Source organism: Hyla sarda, chromosome 1, assembly GCF_029499605.1.
Source record: "Hyla sarda isolate aHylSar1 chromosome 1, aHylSar1.hap1, whole genome shotgun sequence".
Classification (NCBI taxonomy): domain Eukaryota; kingdom Metazoa; phylum Chordata; class Amphibia; order Anura; family Hylidae; genus Hyla; species Hyla sarda.
Genome location: NC_079189.1, coordinates 289790988 through 289813091, shown reverse-complemented (window position 1 = coordinate 289813091; position 22104 = coordinate 289790988). Strand labels below are relative to the sequence as shown.

General features: G+C 44.5%; 1 protein-coding gene across 4 annotated transcripts in view; it reads left to right on the top strand.

Annotated features, from left to right (window-relative positions):
* The window catches only part of APC2 (APC regulator of WNT signaling pathway 2), an 86841-nt gene extending 79478 nt beyond the window's left edge, over nt 1-7363 (top strand). For all 4 annotated transcript variants that reach the window (XM_056516744.1, XM_056516755.1, XM_056516761.1 and 1 more), the window contains one exon: nt 1060-7363. In XM_056516744.1, coding sequence (XP_056372719.1) covers nt 1060-6211 — 5152 coding nt within the window. In that variant the 3' untranslated portion in view covers nt 6212-7363. The remainder of the gene's footprint in view (nt 1-1059) is intronic.
* The last annotated feature ends 14741 nt before the right edge of the window (nt 7364-22104 follow it).

The following is a 22104-nucleotide window of genomic DNA, read 5'->3' as shown; positions in this document are numbered from 1 at the left end:
ATGAATATGCTAATATCTTCACTCTCACATCATTATGACATTGGAGCTTGCCAGGGGTGAGCTCTCTCAAAAGGTACAGCTGCCTTGCAACACCCGCGCTCACCCCAACAGGTTAGTGTAGATATTTGCATATTAATCGTGGGCAGTGAATATTGAGAAGGCAGGAGAGCTCGGTGAGCTGGCTCCCTGCTTCCATTGCGCACAACAGCACAATAGGAATGAAATAAAAACAGGGCATAACTCTGCAACTACTGCAGCCATAAATGTAAGAAAATCTTTATTTATTTATTTATTTTAAAGCTGTTCACCCACACTATAACCCAGTTCTTTGGGTTTAATGAGGGTAAACCTGCCAGTTTCTCTTTTTAAATGAGATGTTTTCTCTTTTAATTGGGTTCACAAAGGAGATAAAAAAAAATTCTGCTGCTTAATAAAGAAAGAAGAAGTGGGGCAAGATTTAATAATATTATTTATGGCAGACAGGAACTACAACAAATATATTTGGCTTGCCAAGACTGGAGTTTTTTTTTTACAACTTTGCTTAGCTGATGTGTATGGGAGTTACCAAACTTTCTCATGACAGCGGATGTTGAGAAATTAAGGACCCCATCTTCCTATGGAACATATGCCAAAGCCACCAGTCAGGTCTGACAACAGCTTATTTCACACCTGTGAAAAACTATGCACTCTCTGTCGAGTCTGGAGGAATAGCTGTTTGCCTATCAAGTATTTGACTGGCAGCTAACTTAAGTGTTTGGGCAGCATTGGCTTGACTTACCAATAACAGCATGAATTCTTAATAAAGCTCTGGCATTATCCACTAAATCACATTTGATAACTCCTCTTTAAAATCTTCAATGTCACACAGAAATATGATCTGGCCATGTATTTGATCTTTCTTGAGACCTTATAACCCCCAAAAATATATAGCAGAAATACAAATTAAAGCAATAAAATGCAGATAAACTTTGTTACACCTTCATACTTTTAACATTGTTAAAGAATGAATCTATGTGTTTAACAAAAAATTCTAACAAGAATTTTTATTTGGTTTTACAGGCAGATCCTGAGAGATCATAATTGTCTTCAGACTCTTCTTCAACATCTGAAATCCCATAGCTTGACCATTGTTAGCAATGCTTGTGGAACATTATGGAATCTGTCTGCTAGGTCTCCACAAGACCAGGAACTACTGTGGGATTTGGGAGGTGTCAGTATGCTGCGCAACCTTATCCATTCTAAGCACAAGATGATTGCTATGGGAAGTGCAGCTGCCCTAAGAAACTTGTTGGCACACAGACCACTGAAATACAAGGATGCATCTGTTATCTCTCCAGGGTCCTGCATGCCGTCCCTCTACATGAGAAAACAGAAAGCTCTTGAAGCTGAACTTGATGCAAAGCACTTGGCTGAGACTTTTGACTCTATGGATAAACAAGGACTTAAATCTCAACCAGTCAAGGGACCTATACGGCACATAGAAAGTCTGGTGAAAGATTATGCATCTGATTCTGGCTGCTTTGATGATGATGAGATTCCAAACACATCCATCAGTGCAGATACAGGGAATTCTTCCGTAATTTCCATGTACTTTAACTCCTCCATGACCCAGGGACAGACTGTGCCAAGAACTGCCTCATTAAGAAGGGGTTTAGAGTCTGAAAAATCAAATGTCAATAAACATGAAGTAAAAAAAACGCAAGATGAGATCCTTGCTGAAAAGTTGGCAACTTGCACAGCAGCAAAAATAGAAAGACTAGTGGAAGACATCTCCACAATGCATACATCGTCTGATGATAGCTTCAGCCTTAGTTCTGAGGACCACTGCATCGACTGGCCCTATGGTTCAGATGAGCTACATGAGGGCAGAGCTCAGTCCTGTTCTCCTTGCAGACTTTCTGACAACAGTGGAATGATGAGAAGGGATAACTTAAGTCGTGCTCAAGCACTTTTGCGCTTAAAAACAGCTTACACTAGCCTCTCCAATGACAGTCTAAATAGTGGTAGCACAAGTGATGGATACTGCCCAAAAGAACATATGAGACCATGTAGCAGAGCTGCTTTACTGGATTACAAGGAAGAGCTACAAAGGTATCAGAAAAGGCCAAGTCGTCTGGATCTCAAAAATGTGCTGGTTATTAAACCTGAGAGAAATGACTCCAATGAAAGGCAGGTGAAGGAAGGGCAGGCTGGAGAAGATCCAAATGAATTCCAGGATCAAAGAAAAAGAACACCATCTTTTTCCGGACTTAAAAGTACAGATAGCATTGATAAAAATGATGATGAGGTCGTATGCAATTCCAGTAACAAACTTTCAAGAGATAAATTGGTGCATACCATAAAGCTATCTCCATCTTACAAGCACATTTCAGGTGTTGACAACTTAGCAAAAAATGGGTCAGGATTACCTGTTAACATTTTTCAGCAGGCTCTCACTGTGAAGAAGAAAGCATGGATGCTTCCATCACAGAATTCTGATAGCCTTTCCAAGGCTTTGGATAAGACCTCCATTCATTCTTCCTCAACTGGAGAGCAGGAATCACTGCAAAAGTATGCAGTAGAAGGCACTCCAATATGTTTCTCCCGATGTAGTTCACTATCCTCTCTTTCTTCTGGAGACAACCTTCTGGATGGACCAACTCGCAGTGAAAATGATATAGATAGTGACTCTTCTTTGGAAATTCTTGAAGAAGATGGCTGCACTAATGGTGATAAGGGGCAACCAGACAGATCTAAAGTAGTTGAGAGGGATGGAAATATTATCAATGTCTCTCAACCCATTGCTATTCCTCTGTTGAAATCAGAGAAGCATTTCCCCCATGATGACTCACCAACTAGAAACGAAGATATGACTCCATCTAGCTCCTCAGAAAACTACATTCAAGAGACACCATTAGTAATGAGCCGTTGCAGTTCTGTCAGTTCTTTAGGTAGTTTTGAGAGCCCCTCTATTGCTAGTTCAATTCAAAGTGACCCATGTAGTGAGATGATTAGTGGTACAATTAGTCCCAGTGAATTGCCAGACAGCCCTGGGCAGACCATGCCACCAAGCAGAAGCAAGACACCAAGCTTTGACCCCAGTAATCACTTAGAAAAGGAGGCCAGTCAGTTTAACATCCAATGGGAAAACAATGTAAAAAAATTCATGGAGATAACAGATTTCAAAGAGAGGTTTCAGATTCCAAGAGATATTGACTCAATGATTTACTTTACTGTGGAAAAGCCAACTGAAAACTTTTCATGTGCATCCAGTCTAAGTGCATTGCCACTGCATGAACATTATATTCAAAAAGATGTTGAGCTCAAACTTATTCCACCATTTCCTGAGAAAAACAGTTTGAACTTTGTAGCACATGAGAAACAGGGAGACAGTCGGGAAGAACGACTTCTTGGATTTATGAAAAAATCTGAGATGGAACTTGTTTCAGACGATGATATAGACATTTTAAAAGAATGCATCAACTCCGCAATGCCCCCTAGGTTGCGCAAAATGAAAACATCTGTTCTTTCTGGACACATTGTGAACTCTCATACCAAAAAACCAGTCCAGTTACCAGTGTACATGTTAGTTCCAGCTCATACACAACAACCAGTGAACAAAACCTCCAATTCTAAAAAAGACTTACTCAATGATGATTCTTCTTTCACAGACTCTGCTGAGGGAACCCCAGTAAACTTCTCTAGTGCTGCATCTCTAAGTGATGAAACACTTCAGTACTCTTTTAAAGAAGGACAAGACCAGAGAGACAGGCCAAAAAGCCGAATGGAAATTAGGGATTATGGAGCTAAGTTAGAAAGACATCATCATAAACATGGAAGAAGAATGTTTTCCCATGAAAATGTAGCATTTACAGAAGAAAATAAAAATGTATTTTGTGGCGGTTCATCAAAAATTACCAACAAAACCAACAGACCTTCAAATGCAAGTTTTATGCTGAAAGCACATGAAAAAACAGATGTAGGAAAGAGCCGTGATGCACTTCACAAGCTTTCTTCTAACTATACTGAGAATATTGAAAGAGCTACTAGTTCTTCTTCTCATCCAACAAGACATGATATAAAACAAGGAGAAAATACTCATGGAAATTTTGCTTTCCAGTCATTTTGTCACACTACACCTACAGAAGAAGAAGTTTACTGCTTCTATGAAGATGACATTGATATTACAAATTCAAGCAAAAATTCTCCAAGAAGAAAAACAGAAGCATCAACATTTCCACGAAAGAAATGTCAGTACCCAGAAACTCGAGAGTTTAAAGAAACTGTATATTCAGATAAAATTGGTCAAGCTAATGACAAGTTTAGCAATTTGATTAAGGATGAACCGATACCTTGCTATTCTCTTAGCTCTTCCATGAGCTCTCTTAGTGACCTTGAGCCTGGGTATGTCCAAGAAATCATTGATAAACCTGTTAAGCAGTCTTCAAGGTTACAAGTAAGGAAATCTACTAACCGTATTGGAAATCATGAATCCACACCAAGCCATACATCAGATGAAGAAAAATGCACAAGTTCAGTGATGCCTAGAAGGAGACGGCTGTCGGCTCGCAAAAGGAAGCACAACCTTAGGAATAATGAGAACAAAGAGGAAAGTCAGAATATTACTAAACAGAAAGCAAACAATGAAGATTTGTCTGATCTAGACAGTGTGGATTGGGAAGCAATCAAAGAAGGTGCTAACTCCATAGTTAGCTGGATACACCAAGCAGCTGCTTCTATCTCCAGGGAATCCTCAACTATGTCTGGTGGTCCTTCTTCAGACTCTGTTATGTCAAGCCCTTCTGTATCAGCACGGTTGCCTTTATATGGTCAGCATAAACAAAACAGAGATAGATCTTTATATTCTAAAATATCTGGATCAAGTCAAAAATCTAGCAGTAGTGAGGCATCAAAGAGTAATAGAGGAAGAAAAGTAGATAATCCTAGCCAGAAATCAAATTCTAATATCCCCATGGTCTACCGTGGAAGGACAGTGATCTACATGCCTGCACAAGAGAAAATATCACCAACCAAACAATCATACCGGAATAATTCACCTCAGGAAGTCACTAAAGTCACTAATAGTATGCGTTCCAGAAGTCTCCACCGCTTAGGGAAATCTGGAGATATGGGAGTTGAAATTACATTACCCAAAAGAAGTGCAACGCCCCCAGCTCGCATCAATACTGATCCTTCTTGTAGCTCCTCAAGAAATTCCACCCCATCAAAGGGGGTAAGAAACTCTCAGATTCCTGGCAATAAAACGCAAAAGTCTCCTGTGCGAATTCCTTATATGAAAAAGCCAAGCCCCCGTGGTCCACCTGGTCCTTCCCCATTGGCTATAGAATCTGTCACTGTAAGTCCTCGACAGAGTCCTAGCAAAAGGCCCCCTGCTCAGGGCAGCCGTTTTAACCAAGTGCGAAACAGTGAGTCAGAGAAATCTGGAATGCTGCGTCAACTTACCTTCATCAAGGAATCTGCAGGGAGTATGAGACGTCAGCATTCTGACCTATCTGCATCACAACGACAGCACAGAGCACCTCCCCGAACCAGTGCAGCATTACCTGCTGTTTTTCTCTGCTCTTCAAGGTGTGAGGAACTAAAAGTGCATAAGTCTTTAAAACCTAAAGTTGCCACTCCCTCATCACCAAACCGACCTGCACGAAGAACAAGTTCTGAAAGCCCATCACGTTTACCCGTCAAAAATATGCCACCCCCAACTGAACCTTTCAAAAGGTACTCTTCCTCTCCTCACATCAACCTTCCATGGTCACGTGTAGAAGGTAAAGCATGTCAGGGCACATCAAAAACTGAAAGTACAAGAGCCCCAAGGATTGACACTCCTTCTGGTTCAAACAGGGCCACTTGGAGACGGATAAGAGATGAAGATATTCCTCATATTTTGAGAAGCACCTTGCCAGCATGTGCTCTACCACTTTCAGAGGAATCTATTGAGCCACGCAGAAAAACAAGTGATGCTGTAGTCCAGACAGAAGATTTTACTATAAATAAGAGGAATTCCAGCACCTCACCCACAATAGAAAGCAGAAACAGAGCTGGTGCTTCAACAGCGATGCCTGAACCAGGAAAAGTAGCCTTAGGAGTAGTAAACTTACCTACAAGCAGGCACAGTTCTCCCAGTAGGGCAGCCAGAGTTTCTCCATTTAATTATGTGCCAAGCCCTATTGTAACAGTCACAGAGGAAGCAGCAGGTAAGGTGACCAGTGAGTGATTGGTGGTAAGGAGCAAGTCTGGTCCTGGTACTGGTATTAACTGCACAGATCAGTTGACTTTCAATAGATGTTCAGGATTTGGACATCTGGGTTCTTTGATAACTCAATGCAGCCAAAACCCTCAAAATCAGTGCACCATGAAAATGAACCACATGTGTACCACTGTTTCCTGTAGGTGGTTGCATCATATACTTTTAAAGCACTGATTTTTGGCACTTTATGGATACTGAAAAACCTGAATATGTTCTTAAGGGCAATAAAACAACACCCGTCCCCCTACTGAAAGGTTTATTATTAAGGCTTTGTTGTTCCAGGAAGAAAAATATTCTCCCACATTTGTTATACATTATTATACATATTTATTACACACCAAATCACAGAAGCCAAAATTTTGCAGCCATGATACAATATCTGTTGGTCTTGTTTGTTCCTATTCCTGCTAACTACAATCACACAGAATAGAAAATCGAACAATGGATTGTTGCACAAAGCCTTAATCTAAGTACAGGCTGCATGTTCCTACAAAAACCTTTATGTATTATAAAAGCTTGAAAAATACGGACACAGAAAATGTGTGGCTGAAACAAAATGTTTGCTTTAACCCTGCGGAACAGCAGAAGTAAATGCTTCAGTACATCTTTTTTATATTGCCAAATTAAAATTATTTTCAGTCAACATCACTGAGGGAGAGCAGCTAAGAAGCTGAAGTAGTGCTAAACTTTGTACATCTGAGACATTTTTTGCTCTTTTTGTGTCATAGCTATTTCATGTGCCAATATTTTAGAAGTTATGTTAGCACTTGTAGAGTAATTTATGTTCTATCTTTGAGAAGTCAAGGTCACGGTCAAGGTCACGTCCTACTTCACGAAAACATACATCATGTTTATCATGCTGGGAAAGAAGATAGAGTGAATAAGCCAGCTCCTTTCAATCTGCAAATCTTATCAAGACTCTTAAATCTTGGTATTGGCATTAAAGAGCATTTGATGCAGAAGGAAGGTGGTGAGAGCTTCACTTGTATTGTTAGCACAAAATGGGAGCTTTGCATCTCAGTATCTACATTTTAAGCTTTATTTTATGAGTAGATGAAATGCCATTTTAGTTTATTCTATGTATCAAATGTAAAAATAAATATTGCAATTTATGAAAAAGTGTTGTGACTGTGTATACTCTTTCATAATGCTAAATTCACATTTGGTGGAAATTCTTTGGCTCTGTGGCAGATTTTCCAAAATACAGCATGATGTAGTTATTTTTTACTATTTTTACTATTGTGGTGTTTTTATCCCCTAGACATGTTTGTAGTTTTTTTCCTACTTAACGACACAGGTCATACGTATACACCCTGGTCGTGGTCCAGGTGTACGAAGTGCACCCATGAGCTGAGAATGCTTCATACCTGTTGAGTAAAGGCTGTTATCAGATAGCAGCCGAGACTCTCTGGTGATGTTTGATAGCAGCGATCATGCACATGTGGTGAGGGTGTGATTTGGGTGGATGTTATTATGCTAGGGGAAAATGGCATTAACCCCTATATATTGTGACGCCAGGGCGTGGTTAATCTCTGCACCACCCTAGGTATGGCTGCTGGATCCTGGGCTAGGCACGGGGCAAATAATTACTCCATCACCAAGTTACGAAACAACGGCAACTTTACTGAGGCAGACAGATGGAATAGTCTTTACAGCTCAGTTAGGTCCACGAAGGTGACCAGTGACTTTAGAGACTTGCGGGCTCGCTGAGACTTGTAGTGGACTTGGACAGAATGCTGCAGACCCACGCTGAATTTAGACAGGCTTGACTTGACTGGGACTGACTAGACTTCACCCCTTGTGTAGCTTACCAGGCTTTGACGTTCACCTGTGGGGCACTTGGTGATAGAAGCGTGGCTGCGTGACTAGGCCTTGGGTCTCCTCAGGACACCAGACACTCTCAGGTCTTGACTGTTCCTCAGCATGCATAGAACTAACTAGCTAGCTCCTCCCAGGGTTTATATGGGGGAGACTTTGGAGGGGTCCTGCAGGTCACCCACAAGTCATCTGGTTACTGACACCTTCCCTGGTTACAAGACTTTGTAACAACATTTAAAGGCATAAAACATTATAAAGGCATTCCCATACATAATATAGAAAATAAAGTGACTGGTTCTCAAGGTTTTTACACAAAACTGTATGGAGGGATTACTATGGATTTTTCACGGCAAAAAAAATGTGACAGAATAGATATGGTAATGAAAGAGGAGACCTGAATAAAAGGGTGTGTGCTTATAACTGTGAATGAGTTAAAATTATTAACTCTATGGCTTTGTGAGTGTTATGATAGTAGATGTGTGAATGTATAAGATTGGTAGAAAAAAGGGTTGATAGTATAAAAGTTTGAAAAATATAGAGGTGCGATCCCCAACTGAATAAAGTATCGCTCTTAAGATGGTAAGCAGTTAAATCACAATTTATTAGGTTTAGTGAACATATAAATAAGTAAAATAGAGGGAGAGCGCTGGGCCCTAGCGCTATAGGTCTCCCAATATATTCAATGCAGTGTATAAAAACTATATATCACACATGGCTGTGGGTCACTTAAAATGAAGCAATTGTTAGATCATGGAAGTTTTTTCAAACAATAAAGTGGTAACAGTAGATACTTGGCACAAAGCGATACTATCGCTATAACACTATAGGAGAGCGTGTCTGCTGATTGTGCCAAAGCGATACTGTCACTTTCACAATGAAGGAAAGTGTATCTCCTGGCAGGCTATGTAAAGGTGGGCTGAGAATGAGGGAACTGCAGCCGTTGCAAACACAGTCCTGCACTAGATGGATTCTGCCGGGTCTCGGTTGTATAATCCTGTGGAATGAAAAGTTTACGGCTGTAAGGTAAAGTCACGGCACTTAAGGACAAGTTGGTAAGTACAGTCCTGTGCACCTGCCGTCTGACCTGTGGAGCAAGAAATGAAAGGTTATGGCACTGCGGCCGTAACAGGATCCTCTGAATCTGCCACCCGACCTGCGGAGCAGATAATGCAAGGACCGGCACTGCGGCCGTAGAATGGTAATTATGGGTGTGAGGCAAAACAGTTAGTTTACGGTACCAGAGTACCTAGCCCATGCAGTATGTCCTCCGCCTTCACACATATAGAGATCATCCCCAGTCCGTGCAGTATGTCCTCCCCTTCACACATATAGAAATCATCCCCAGTCTGTGCAGTATGTCCTCCCCCTTCACACATATAGAAATCATCCCCAGTCCGTGCAGTGTGTGCTCCCCTTCACACATATAGAAATCATCCCCAGTCCGTGCAGTGTGTCCTCCCCCTTCACACATATAGAAATCATCCCCAGTCCGTGCAGTATGTCCTCCCCCTTCACACATATAGAAATCATCCCCAGTCCGTGCAGTATGTCCTCCCCCTTCACACATATAGAAATCATCCCCAGTCAGTGCAGTATGTCCTCCCCCTTCACACATATAGAAATCATCCCCAGTCCGTGCAGTATGTCCTCTCCTTCACACATATAGAAATCATCCCCAGTCCGTGCAGTATGTCCTCCCCCTTCACACATATAGAAATCATCCCCAGTCCGTGCAGTATGTCCTCCCCCTTCACACATATAGAAATCATCCCCAGTCCATGCAGTGTGTCCTCCCCTTCACACATATAGATCATCCCCAGTCCGTGCAGTGTGTCCTCCCCTTCACACATATAGATCATCCCCAGTCCGTGCAGTATATCCCCTTCAGACATAGAAATCATCCCCTTATCCCCAGCCCGTGCAGTATGTCCCCCTTCAGACATAGAAATCATCCCCAGTCTGTGATGTCCCCCCCCTTATCCCTAGCCCATGCAGTGTGTCCCCCTTCACACATAGAAATCATCCCCAGTCCGTGCAGTCTGTCCTCCCCCTTCACACATATAGAGATCATCCCCAGTCCGTGCAGTATGTCCTCCCCCTTCACACATATAGAGATCATCCCCAGTCCGTGCAGTATGTCCTTCCCCTTCACACATATAGAAATCATCCCCAGTCCGTGCAGTATGTCCTCCCCCTTCACACATATAGAAATCATCCCCAGTCCGTGCAGTATGTCCTTCCCCTTCACACATATAGAAATCATCCCCAGTCCGTGCAGTATGTCCTCCCCCTTCACACATATAGAGATCATCCCCAGTCCGTGCAGTGTGTCCTCCCCTTCACACATATAGAAATCATCCCCAGTCCGTGCAGCGTGCAGTATGTCCTCCCCTTTCACACATATAGAAATCATCCCCAATCCGTGCAGTATGTCCTCCCCTTCACACATATAGAAATCATCCCGTCCCTGCAGTATTGTCCTCCCCTTTCACACATATAGAAATCATCCCCTGTTCGTGCAGTATGTCCTCCCCCTTCACACATATAGAGATCATCCCCAATCCGTGCAGTATGTCCTCCCCCTTCATACATATAGATCATCCCCAGTCCATGCAGTATGTCCTCCCCCTTCATACATATAGAAATCATCCCCAGTCTGTGTAGTATGTCCCCTTCACAAATAGAAATCATCCCCAGTCCATGCAGTATGTCCCCTTCACATATATAGAGATCATCCCCAGTCCGTGCAGTATGTCCTCCCCCTTCACACATATAGAGATCATCCCCAGTCCGTGCAGTATGTCCTTCCCCTTCACACATATAGAAATCATCCCCAGTCCGTGCAGTATGTCCTCCCCCTTCACACATATAGAAATCATCCCCAGTCCGTGCAGTATGTCCTTCCCCTTCACACATATAGAAATCATCCCCAGTCCGTGCAGTATGTCCTCCCCCTTCACACATATAGAGATCATCCCCAGTCCGTGCAGTGTGTCCTCCCCTTCACACATATAGAAATCATCCCCAGTCCGTGCAGCGTGCAGTATGTCCTCCCCTTCACACATATAGAGATCATCCCCAGTCCGTACAGTATGTCCTCCCCTTCACACATTTAGAAATCATCCCCAGTCCGTGCAGTGTGTCCTCCCCTTCACACATATAGATCATCCCCAGTCCGTGCAGTGTCCTCCCCTTCACACATATAGATCATCCCCAGTCCGTGCAGTGTGTCCTCCCCTTCACATATATAGAAATCATCCCCAGTCCGTGCAGTATGTCCTCCCCCTTCACATATATAAAAATCATCCCCAGTCCCTGCAGTATGTCCTTCCCCTTCACACATATAGAAATCATCCCCTGTTCGTGCAGTATGTCCTCCCCCTTCACACATATAGAGATCATCCCCAGTCCGTGCAGTATGTCCTCCCCCTTCACACATATAGAAATCATCCCCAGTCCGTGCAGTATGTCCTCCCCCTTCACACATATAGAGATCATCCCCAGTCCGTGCAGTGTGTCCTCCCCTTCACACATATAGAAATCATCCCCAGTCCATGCAGTATGTCCTCCCCCTTCACACATATAGAGATCATCCCCAGTCCATGCAGTATGTCCTCCCCCTTCACATATATAGAAATCATCCCCAGTCCGTGCAGTATGTCCTCCCCCTTCACACATATAGATCATCCCCAGTCCGTGCAGTATGTCCTCCCCCTTCACACATATAGATCATCCCCAGTCCGTGCAGTATGTCCTCCCCTTTCACACATATAGAGATCATCCCCAGTCCGTGCAGTATGTCCTCCCCCTTCACACATATAGAAATCATCCCCAGTCCGTGCAGTATGTCCTCCCCCTTCACACATATAGATCATCCCCAGTCCGTGCAGTATGTCCTCCCCCTTCACACATATAGAGATCATCCCCAGTCCGTGCAGTATGTCCTCCCCCTTCATACATATAGAAATCATCCCAAGTCTGTGTAGTATGTCCCCTTCACATATAGAAATCATCCCCAGTCCGTGCAGTATGTCCCCTTCACATATATAGAGATCATCCCCAGTCCGTACAGTAAGTCCTCCCCTTCACATATTTAGAAATCATCCCCAGTCCGTGCAGTATGTCCTCCCCTTCACACATATAGATCATCCCCAGTCCGTGCAGTATGTCCTCCTCCTACACACATATAGAGATCATCCCCAGTCCGTGCAGTATGTCCTCCCCTTCACACATTTAAAAATCATCCCCAGTCCGTGCAGTGTGTCCTCCCCTTCACACATAGAAATCATCCCCTTATCCCCAGCCCGTGCAGTATGTCCCCCTTCATACATAGAAATCATCCCCAGTCTGTGATGCCCCCCCCCCCCCCGTTATCCCTAGACCATGCAGTGTGTCCTCCTTCACACATAGAAATCATCCCCAGTCCGTGCAGTCTGTCCTCCCCCTTCACACATATACAGATCATCCCCAGTCCGTGCAGCATGTCCTCCCCCTTCACACATATAGAAATCATCCCCAGTTCGTGCAGTATGTCCTCCCCCTTCACACATATAGAGATCATCCCCAGTCCGTGCAGTATGTTCTCCCCCTTCACACATATGAAGATCATCCTCAGTCCGTGCAGTATGTCCTCCCCCTTCACACATATAGAGATCATCCCCAGTCCGTGCAGAATGTCCTCCCCCTTCACACATATAGAAATCATCCCCAGTCCGTGCAGTATGTCCTCCCCATTCACACATATAGAAATCATCCCCAGTCCGTGCAGTATGTCCTCCCCCTTCACACATATAGAAATCATCCCCAGTCCCTGCAGTATGTCCTTCCCCTTCACACATATAGAAATCATCCCCTGTTCGTGCAGTATGTCCTCCCCCTTCACACATATAGAGATCATCCCCAGTCCGTGCAGTATGTCCTCCCCCTTCACACATATAGAAATCATCCCCAGTCCGTGCAGTATGTCCTCCCCCTTCACACATATAGAGATCATCCCCAGTCCGTGCAGTATGTCCTCCCCCTTCACACATATAGAGATCATCCCCAGTCTGTGCAGTCTGGGGATGATCTCTATACGTGTGAAGGGGGAGGACATACTGCACGGACTGGGGATGATTTCTATATGTGTGAAGGGGGAGGACATACTGCACGGACTGGGGATGCTCTCTATATGTGTGAAGGGGGAGGACATACTGCACGGACTGGGGATGATTTCTATATGTGTGAAGGGGGAGGACATACTGCACGGACTGGGGATGATTTCTATGTGTGAAGGGGGACACACTGCACGGGCTGGGGATAAGGGGATGATTTATATGTGTGAAGGGGAAATACTGCATGGGTTGGGGATAAGGGGGGGGACATCACAGACTGGGGATGATTTCAATGTGTGAAGGGGGACATACTGCACGGGCTGGGGATAAGGGGATGATTTCTATGTCTGAAGGGGATATACTGCACGGACTGGGGATGATCTATATGTGTGAAGGGGAGGACACACTGCACGGACTGGGGATGATCTATATTTGTGAAGGGGAGGACACACTGCACGGACTGGGGATGATTTCTAAATGTGTGAAGGGGAGGAGATACTGTACGGACTGGGGATGATTTCTATATGTGTGAAGGGGGAGGACATACTGCACGGACTGGGGATGATCTCTATATATGTGAAGGGGGAGGACATACTGCACGGACTGGGGATGATCTCTATATATGTGAAGGGGACATACTGCATGGACTGGGGATTATTTCTATTTGTGAAGGGGACATACTACACAGACTGGGGATGATTTCTATATGTATGAAGGGGGAGGACATACTGCACGGACTGGGGATGATTTCTATATGTGTGAAGGGGGAGGACATACTGCACGGACTGGGGATGATTTCTATATGTGTGAAGGGGAGGACATACTGCACGGACTAGGGATGATTTCTATATGTGTGAAGGGGGAGGACATACTCATACTGCACGGACTGGGGATGATCTGGGATGATTTCTATATGTGTGAAGGGGGAGGACATACTGCACGGACTGGGGATGATTTCTATGTGTGAAGGGGGACACACTGCACGGGCTGGGGATAAGGGGATGATTTATATGTGTGAAGGGGACATACTGCACGGGCTGGGGATAATTTCTATGTGTGAAGGGGACATACTGCATGGCTTGGGGATAAGGGGGGGGGGACATCACAGACTGGGGATGATTTCTATGTGTGAAGGGGGACATACTGCACGGGCTGGGGATAAGGGGATGATTTCTATGTTTGAAGGGGATATACTGCACGGACTGGGGATGATCTATATGTGTGAAGGGGAGGACACGCTGCACGGACTGGGGATGATCTATATTTGTGAAGGGGAGGACACACTGCACGGACTGGGGATGATCTCTATATGTGTGAAGGGGGAGGACATACTGCACGGACTGGGGATGATCTCTATATGTGTGAAGGGGGAGGACATACTGCACGGACTGGGGATGATCTCTATATATGTGAAGGGGACATACTGCATGGACTGGGGATTATTTCTATTTGTGAAGGGGAGGACATACTGCACGGACTGGGGATGATCTCTATATGTGTGAAGGGGGAGGACATACTACACAGACTGGGGATGATTTCTATATGTATGAAGGGGGAGGACATACTGCACGGACTGGGGATGATTTCTATATGTGTGAAGGGGACATACTGCACGGACTGGGGATGATCTATATGTGTGAAGGGGGAGGACATACTGCACGGACTGGGTATGATTTCTATATGTGTGAAGGGGAGGACATACTGTACGGACTGGGGATGATCTCTATATGTGTGAAGGAGGAGGACATACTGCACGGACTGGGGATGATTTCTATATGTGTGAAGGCGGAGGACATACTGCATGGACTGAGGATGATTTCTATATGTGTGAAGGGGGAGGACATACTGCACAGACTGGGGATGATTTCTATATGTATGAAGGCGGAGGACATACTGCATGGACTGGGGATGATTTCTATATGTGTGAAGGGGGAGGACATACTACACAGACTGGGGATGATTTCTATATGTGTGAAGGGGGAGGACATACTGCACAGACTGGGGATGATTTCTATATGTATGAAGGCGGAGGACATACTGCATGGACTGGGGATGATTTCTATATGTGTGAAGGGGGAGGACATACTGCATGGACTGGGGATGATTTCTATATGTGTGAAGGGGACATACTGCACGGACTGGGGATGATCTATATGTGTGAAGGGGGAGGACATACTGCACGGACTGGGTATGATTTCTATATGTGTGAAGGGGAGGACATACTGTACGGACTGGGGATGATCTCTATATGTGTGAAGGGGGAGGACATACTGCACGGACTGGGGATGATTTCTATATGTGTGAAGGCGGAGGACATACTGCATGGACTGGGGATGATTTCTATATGTGTGAAGGGGGAGGACATACTGCACAGACTGGGGATGATTTCTATATGTATGAAGGCGGAGGACATACTGCATGGACTGGGGATGATTTCTATATGTGTAAAGGGGGAGGACATACTACACAGACTGGGGATGATTTCTATATGTATGAAGGGGGAGGACATACTGCACGGACTGGGGATGATCTATATGTGTGAAGGGGGAGGACATACTGCACGGACTGGGAATGATCTCTATATGTATGAAGGGGGAGGACATACTGCACGGACTGGGGATGATCTCTATATGTGTGAAGGGGGAGGACATACTGCACGGACTGGGAATGATTTCTATATGTGTGAAGGGGGAGGACATACTGCACGGACTAGGGATGATTTCTATATGTGTGAAGGGGGAGGACATACTGCATGGACTGGGGATGATTTCTATATGTGTGAAGGGGGAGGACATACTGCACAGACTGGGGATGATTTCTATATGTATGAAGGCGGAGGACATACTGCATGGACTGGGGATGATTTCTATATGTGTGAAGGGGGAGGACATACTGCACGGACTGGGGATGATTTCTATATGTGTGAAGGGGAAGGACATACTGCACGGACTGGGGATAATCTCTATATGTGTGAAGGGGGAGGACATACTACACAGACTGGGGATGATTTCTATATGTATGAAGGGGGAGGACATACTGCACGGACTAGGGATGATTTCTATATGTGTGAAGGGGGAGGACATACTGCACAGACTGGGGATGATTTCTATATGTGTGAAGGGGGAGGACATACTGCACAGACTGGGGATGATTTCTATATGTGTGAAGGGGGAGGACATACTGCACGGACTAGGGATGATTTCTATATGTGTGAAGGGGGAGGACATACTGCATGGACTGGGGATGATCTCTATATGTGTGAAGGGGGAGGACATACTGCACGGACTAGGGATGATTTCTATATGTGTGAAGGGGGAGGACATACTGCACGGACTGGGGATGATTTCTATATGTGTGAAGGGGGAGGACATACTGCACGGACTGGGGATGATCTCTATATGTGTGAAGGGGGAGGACATACTGCCGGACTGGGGATGATCTCTATATGTGTGAAGGGGGAGGACATACTGTACGGACTGGGGATGATCTCTATATGTGTGAAGGGGGAGGACATACTGCACGGAATAGGGATGATTTCTATATGTGTGAAGGGGGAGGACATACTGCACGGACTGGGGATGATTTCTATATGTATGAAGGGGGAGGACATACTCATACTGCACGGACTGGGGATGATCTGGGATGATTTCTATATGTGTGAAGGGGGAGGACATACTGCACGGACTGGGGATGATTTCTATGTGTGAAGGGGGACACACTGCACGGGCTGGGGATAAGGGGATGATTTATATGTGTGAAGGGGACATACTGCATGGGTTGGGGATAAGGGGGGGGGGGGTCGACATTACAGACTGGGGATGATTTCTATGTGTGAAGGGGGACATACTGCACGGGCTGGGGATAAGGGGATGATTTCTATACACACAGCATCTCTCACACACACACAGCACCCCTCAAACACACCCACACAGCACCCCCACACACAGCACCTCATACAATTTTAGTCTGGTATGTAATCATATCACAAGTTGAGTATCCCCTTGTAGACATCTTTGGCACAGTTTACATGTAGCTTTGGTGCAGCTGGACGATCAAAAACCTGAAGAAAATTGCAGGTCTATTGACATACATGCAAAGCTGCACCAAAACCGGATGTAATTCTTATGTAAACTGTGCCAAAGCAGCATGTAGGATGCGTGCAAACTGCAGGTGGATAGATGGGAATAGGTGCTTATTTAGGTGTGTTTTCTTTACTAGAATTGATGTTTTTACAATAAAAAAAAAACAAGTTTGGATCATTGAACTTTGTTGTTGTGTTGTTCTTTTAAAACATAAGATGTTAATTAGTTATGGCAACTGTATACGTTGTTTTTTCTTAAACTTAAACCTCTGTATTTTGATTTAATTGCTGTGCTGGCACTTTGAGCGAAAAAAAGTTAGCGTGCATTACGGTTTGGGCACTCGGGCTCACCATAACTGCCCTATAGAGTCCTTGAATATTAGAAATAGGGGACTGTCTATTTCATTACTTAATTCCCTTAGAATGCAGGGCGAATGCCATCTGGACCTGGTGATTTGTCTATTTTGATCTTTTGTAGGCGGCACTGTACTTCTTCCTGTACCCAATGCGCAGCCTACCACGGTTTTTGCTCCGGGTGAAAAACCGTATTGAAACATATACATTTTTTTTTAAATGGGAGTCAATGGGAACCGTACAGAACCGGTTAACCGTTCCATCCGGTATTCACCGTACAGTTTTTGGCTTTGCACAGTTATTTTTATTGGAATTTCAATCAAACAAGTGAAACTTTATTGATAATGGAATGAAAAGTTAAAAACGTATACGTTTTTTTTCTTAAAAATGGATGCCACCGGACATTATTTTTCAAACCATATACGATTTACAACTATATATGAGTTAAAATTAGTACACACGTTTTGATACAGTTTAGTCAGGTTTTGAGGAATCCGTTTGATCTAGATACTTAGGGAATATGTATAGCTCATTTTGAAAATCTAGAAACAATATATTTCCACAGTGATGATTTACTGTGAGTAACACAACATATAGTGCAATCTGAGATAGGTCACAAATGTCTGTGTCACAGATTGCACTGTATGTTGTGTGACTCACAATAAATCCTCACTGTGGAAATATGTTGTTTCTTGCTTTTCCTCTGTGAATACCTAGCTTTTTCCTTATCCCCATCTATAACTTCTCCCTCATCACTTTTTAAAGGCCCAATGCTTTCAATTTTAACTTTTTTACTATTTACTGTATATAGTTAAAGAACATTTTGGGCTTAGTTTTACTCTCTTTGGCAATGAGTCTTTTTGTCTCCACTTTTGCTGGTTTTATAAGATTTTTACACATTTTATTTTTTTCTGGAGCTTATTAATGCACCTTCACTACCTTCCTGTTCAAGTAGCTTAAATGCTTTTTCTTGTCATTTATTGCCCCCTTAACATTTCTATTCTTCCACATTGGCATTCTGTGGTTCCTGACTCTTATTTCCATACAGTATGTACCTTTCACTGGGAAAATTTAGGATATTTTTAAGTCACCCACTTAGTGCCTACACTCTTGTTTTTGAGAATATTTTTCCAATTTACAGCGTTAAGGGGGTACTCCGGTGTAAAACTTTTTTTTTTTTTTTTTTTAAATCAACTGGTGCCAGAAAGTTAAACAGATTTGTAAACTACTTCTTACTCCTTCCAGTACTTATCAGCTGCTGTATATTACAGAGGAAATTATTTTCTTTTGGAATTTTCTTTCTGTCACGACCACAGTGCTCTCTGCTGACACGTCTGTTCATTTTAGGAACTGTCAAAAGGAGCATATGTTTGCTATGGGGATTTTCTCCTGCTATGGACAGTTCCTGACATAGACAAAGCTGTCAGCAGAGAGCACTGTGGTCGTGACAGAAAAAAAAAATTGAAAAAGGAAAATAATTTTCTCTGTAGTGTACAGCTGCTAATAAGTACTGGAAGGAGATTTTGTAATAGAAGTAATTGACAAATCTGTTTAACTTTCTGGCATTAGTTGATTTAAAAAAAAAAAAAAGTTTTCCACCGGAATTCTCCTTTAAGGGCCTCTCTGAGTTGATCAAATTTTGCCTTCCTAAAGTTCATTGGGGGAGATTTTTCAAAACCTGTGTTTTCAGAAGCCTTTTCAAAAATGAAAAAGCAAACTTATTGGTTGCTATGGGCAACACAGCAACTTTTCCTCTGAACAGGTTTTGATAAATCTCCCCCTATTGTTCTTGTGCCTCCTCTCAGAGTTCCCTTATTGAAGGACAAGTTATAATGTATTATATTGTGATCACTATTTGCTAGGTGCCCCCTGACCTGCACATTACTCTGTTAGGTCTGTTGGTTTAAGGGGTACTCCGGTGCTCCAGCGATCTGAACATTTTGCCTTGATCGTGACATCACGGCCACGCCCCCTCCCATAGACATAAATGGAGGGGGCGTGGAATAATGTCACGAGAGGGTGTGGCCGTAACGTAATGTCAAATCCCGGCATTTGTTTAGAATGCCAGGTGCTGCAGGAGATTGCGAGGGACCCCAGCAGCAGGACCCCCACGATCGGACATCTTATTCCCTATGCTTTGGATAAGGGGTAAGATGTCTAGCAATGGAGTACCCCTTTAATATTAAATCCAGTAGGGCGCCCCCTCTGGTCTTATCCTGTACCATTTGGGACAGATAATTATCTTTAGCTATAGTCATAAACTTGTTTACTTTATGAGATTCACAGGTCTCAGTCTCCCAATTTATGTCTGTATAGTTAAAGGGGTACTCCGCTGCCCCAGCTTTCAGAACATTTTGTTCTAAACGCTTGTTGTGGGTGGCGGGGATGTGACATCACTGCTACGCCCCTTGTGACGATACGGGCGGCCGCTACTCCCCATCCCCATAGGATTAAGGGCGCATGACGTGACGTTATGACCCCGCCACCCACACTTAGTGAAGTACCCCTTTAACCCCTTAAGGACCAAGGGCGTACAGGTACGCCTTTGCTCCCTGGTACTTAAGGACCAAGGTCGTACCTGTACGCCCGTGGGAATTTCGGGGATCGCTCCGGGGTGACTGCTGATATCTATCAGCAGGCACCCCGCGCAAATGCCCAGGGGGGTCATTAGACCCCCCCAATGTCGGCGATCGGCGCAAATCGCAAGTGAATTCACACTTGCGATTTGCGCCGATTCCGGGTCATACGGGTCTATGGTGACCCGGTGACCCGGAATAGAAGGGGGATCGCGGGTGTCCTAGACACCCACGATCCCCCTGTAGCGATAGGAGTGAGGTGGCAGGGTTGCCACCCCTCCTATCTCTGCTATTGGTGGTCTAGACGCGGAGGGGTTTACTTTCGGTTTCCCCGTCCTGCCCACCCACAATAGGCGGGGCAGGACGGGGAAACCGACAGGGACCGGCGCCGAAGATTCACTTACCCATCGGCGACGGCAGCGGGCGACGATCAGCGGCGGCAGCGGGCGACGATCGGCGTAAGAAGAGGACCGCGACGCAGCTCCCTGGATCCAACGGAAGCCGGTGAGTTACTTAGAAACATCTGGAGGGCTACAGTCTGAGACCACTATAGTGGTCTCTAAACTGTAACCCTCCAGATGTGCAAAACTACAACTCCCAGCATGCCCAGAGAGCTGTTTAGGCTTGCTGGGAGTTGCAGTTTTGCAACAGCTGGAGGTCTACAGTTTGAGACCACTGCAAAGTGATCTCTATACTGTGCACCTCCAGATCTTGCAAAACTACAACTCCCAGCATGCCCAGACAGCAGTTTGCTGTCTGGGCATGCTGGGAGTTGTAGTTTTGCAACATCTGGAGGTCCACAGTTTGGAGACCACTGTGCAGTGGTCTCTAAACTATAGCTCTCCAGATGTTGCAAAACTGCAACTCCCAGCAAGCCTAAACAGCAAACAGCTGTCTCTGCATGCTGGGAGTTGTAGTTGCGATCCCTCCAGCTGTTGCATAACTACATCTCCCAGCATGCCTTTGGGCGATCAGTACATGCTGGGAGTTGAAGTTTTGCAACAGCTGGAGGCACACTGGTTGGAAAATACTGAGTTAGGTAACAGAACCTAACTGAAGGTTTTCCAACCAGTGTGCCTCCAGCTGTTGCAAAAGTACAACTCCCAGCATGCACGGTCTGTCAGTACATCCTGGGAGTTGTAGTTTTGAAACAGCTGGAGGTTTGCCCCCCCATGTGAACGTACAGGGTACACTGGTAAAACCGCCAGTGTGAATGTACCCTAAAAACACTACACTAACACATAATAAAGAGTAAAACACTACATATACACCCCCTTACACTGTCCCCCTAATAAAAAATAAAAAACGTATTGTACGGCAGTGTTTCCAAAAGAGAGCCTCCAGCTGTTGCAAAACAACAACTCCCAGCATTTCCAGACAGCCACTAACTGTCCAGGCATGCTGGGAGTTTAGCAACAGCTGGAGGCACCCTGTTTTGGAATCACTGGCGTAGAATACCCCTATGTCCACCCCTGTGCAATCCCTAATTTAGTCTTCAAATGCGCATGGCGCTCTCTCACTTCAGAGCCCTGTCGTATTTCAAGGAAACAGTTTAGTGCCACATATGGGGTATCGCCGTACTCAGGAGAAATTGCACTACTAATTTTGGGGGCTTTTTTTCCTTTTACCCCTTATGAAAAAGAAAAGTTTGGGTCTACACCAGCCTGTTAGTGTAAAAAAAAAATTTTTTTTACACTAACATGCTGGTGTTGTCCTTTACTTTTTTATTTTCACGGGAGGTAAAAGGAAAAAAAGACCCCCAAAATTTGTAACGCAATTTCTCCTGAGTACGGAGATAACCCATATGTAGACCTAAAATGCTCTGCGGACGCACAACAAGGCTCAGGAGTGAGAGCGCACCATGTACATTTGAGGCCTAAATTGGTGATTTGCACAGGGGTGGCTGATTTTACAGCGGTTCTGACATAAACAAAAAAC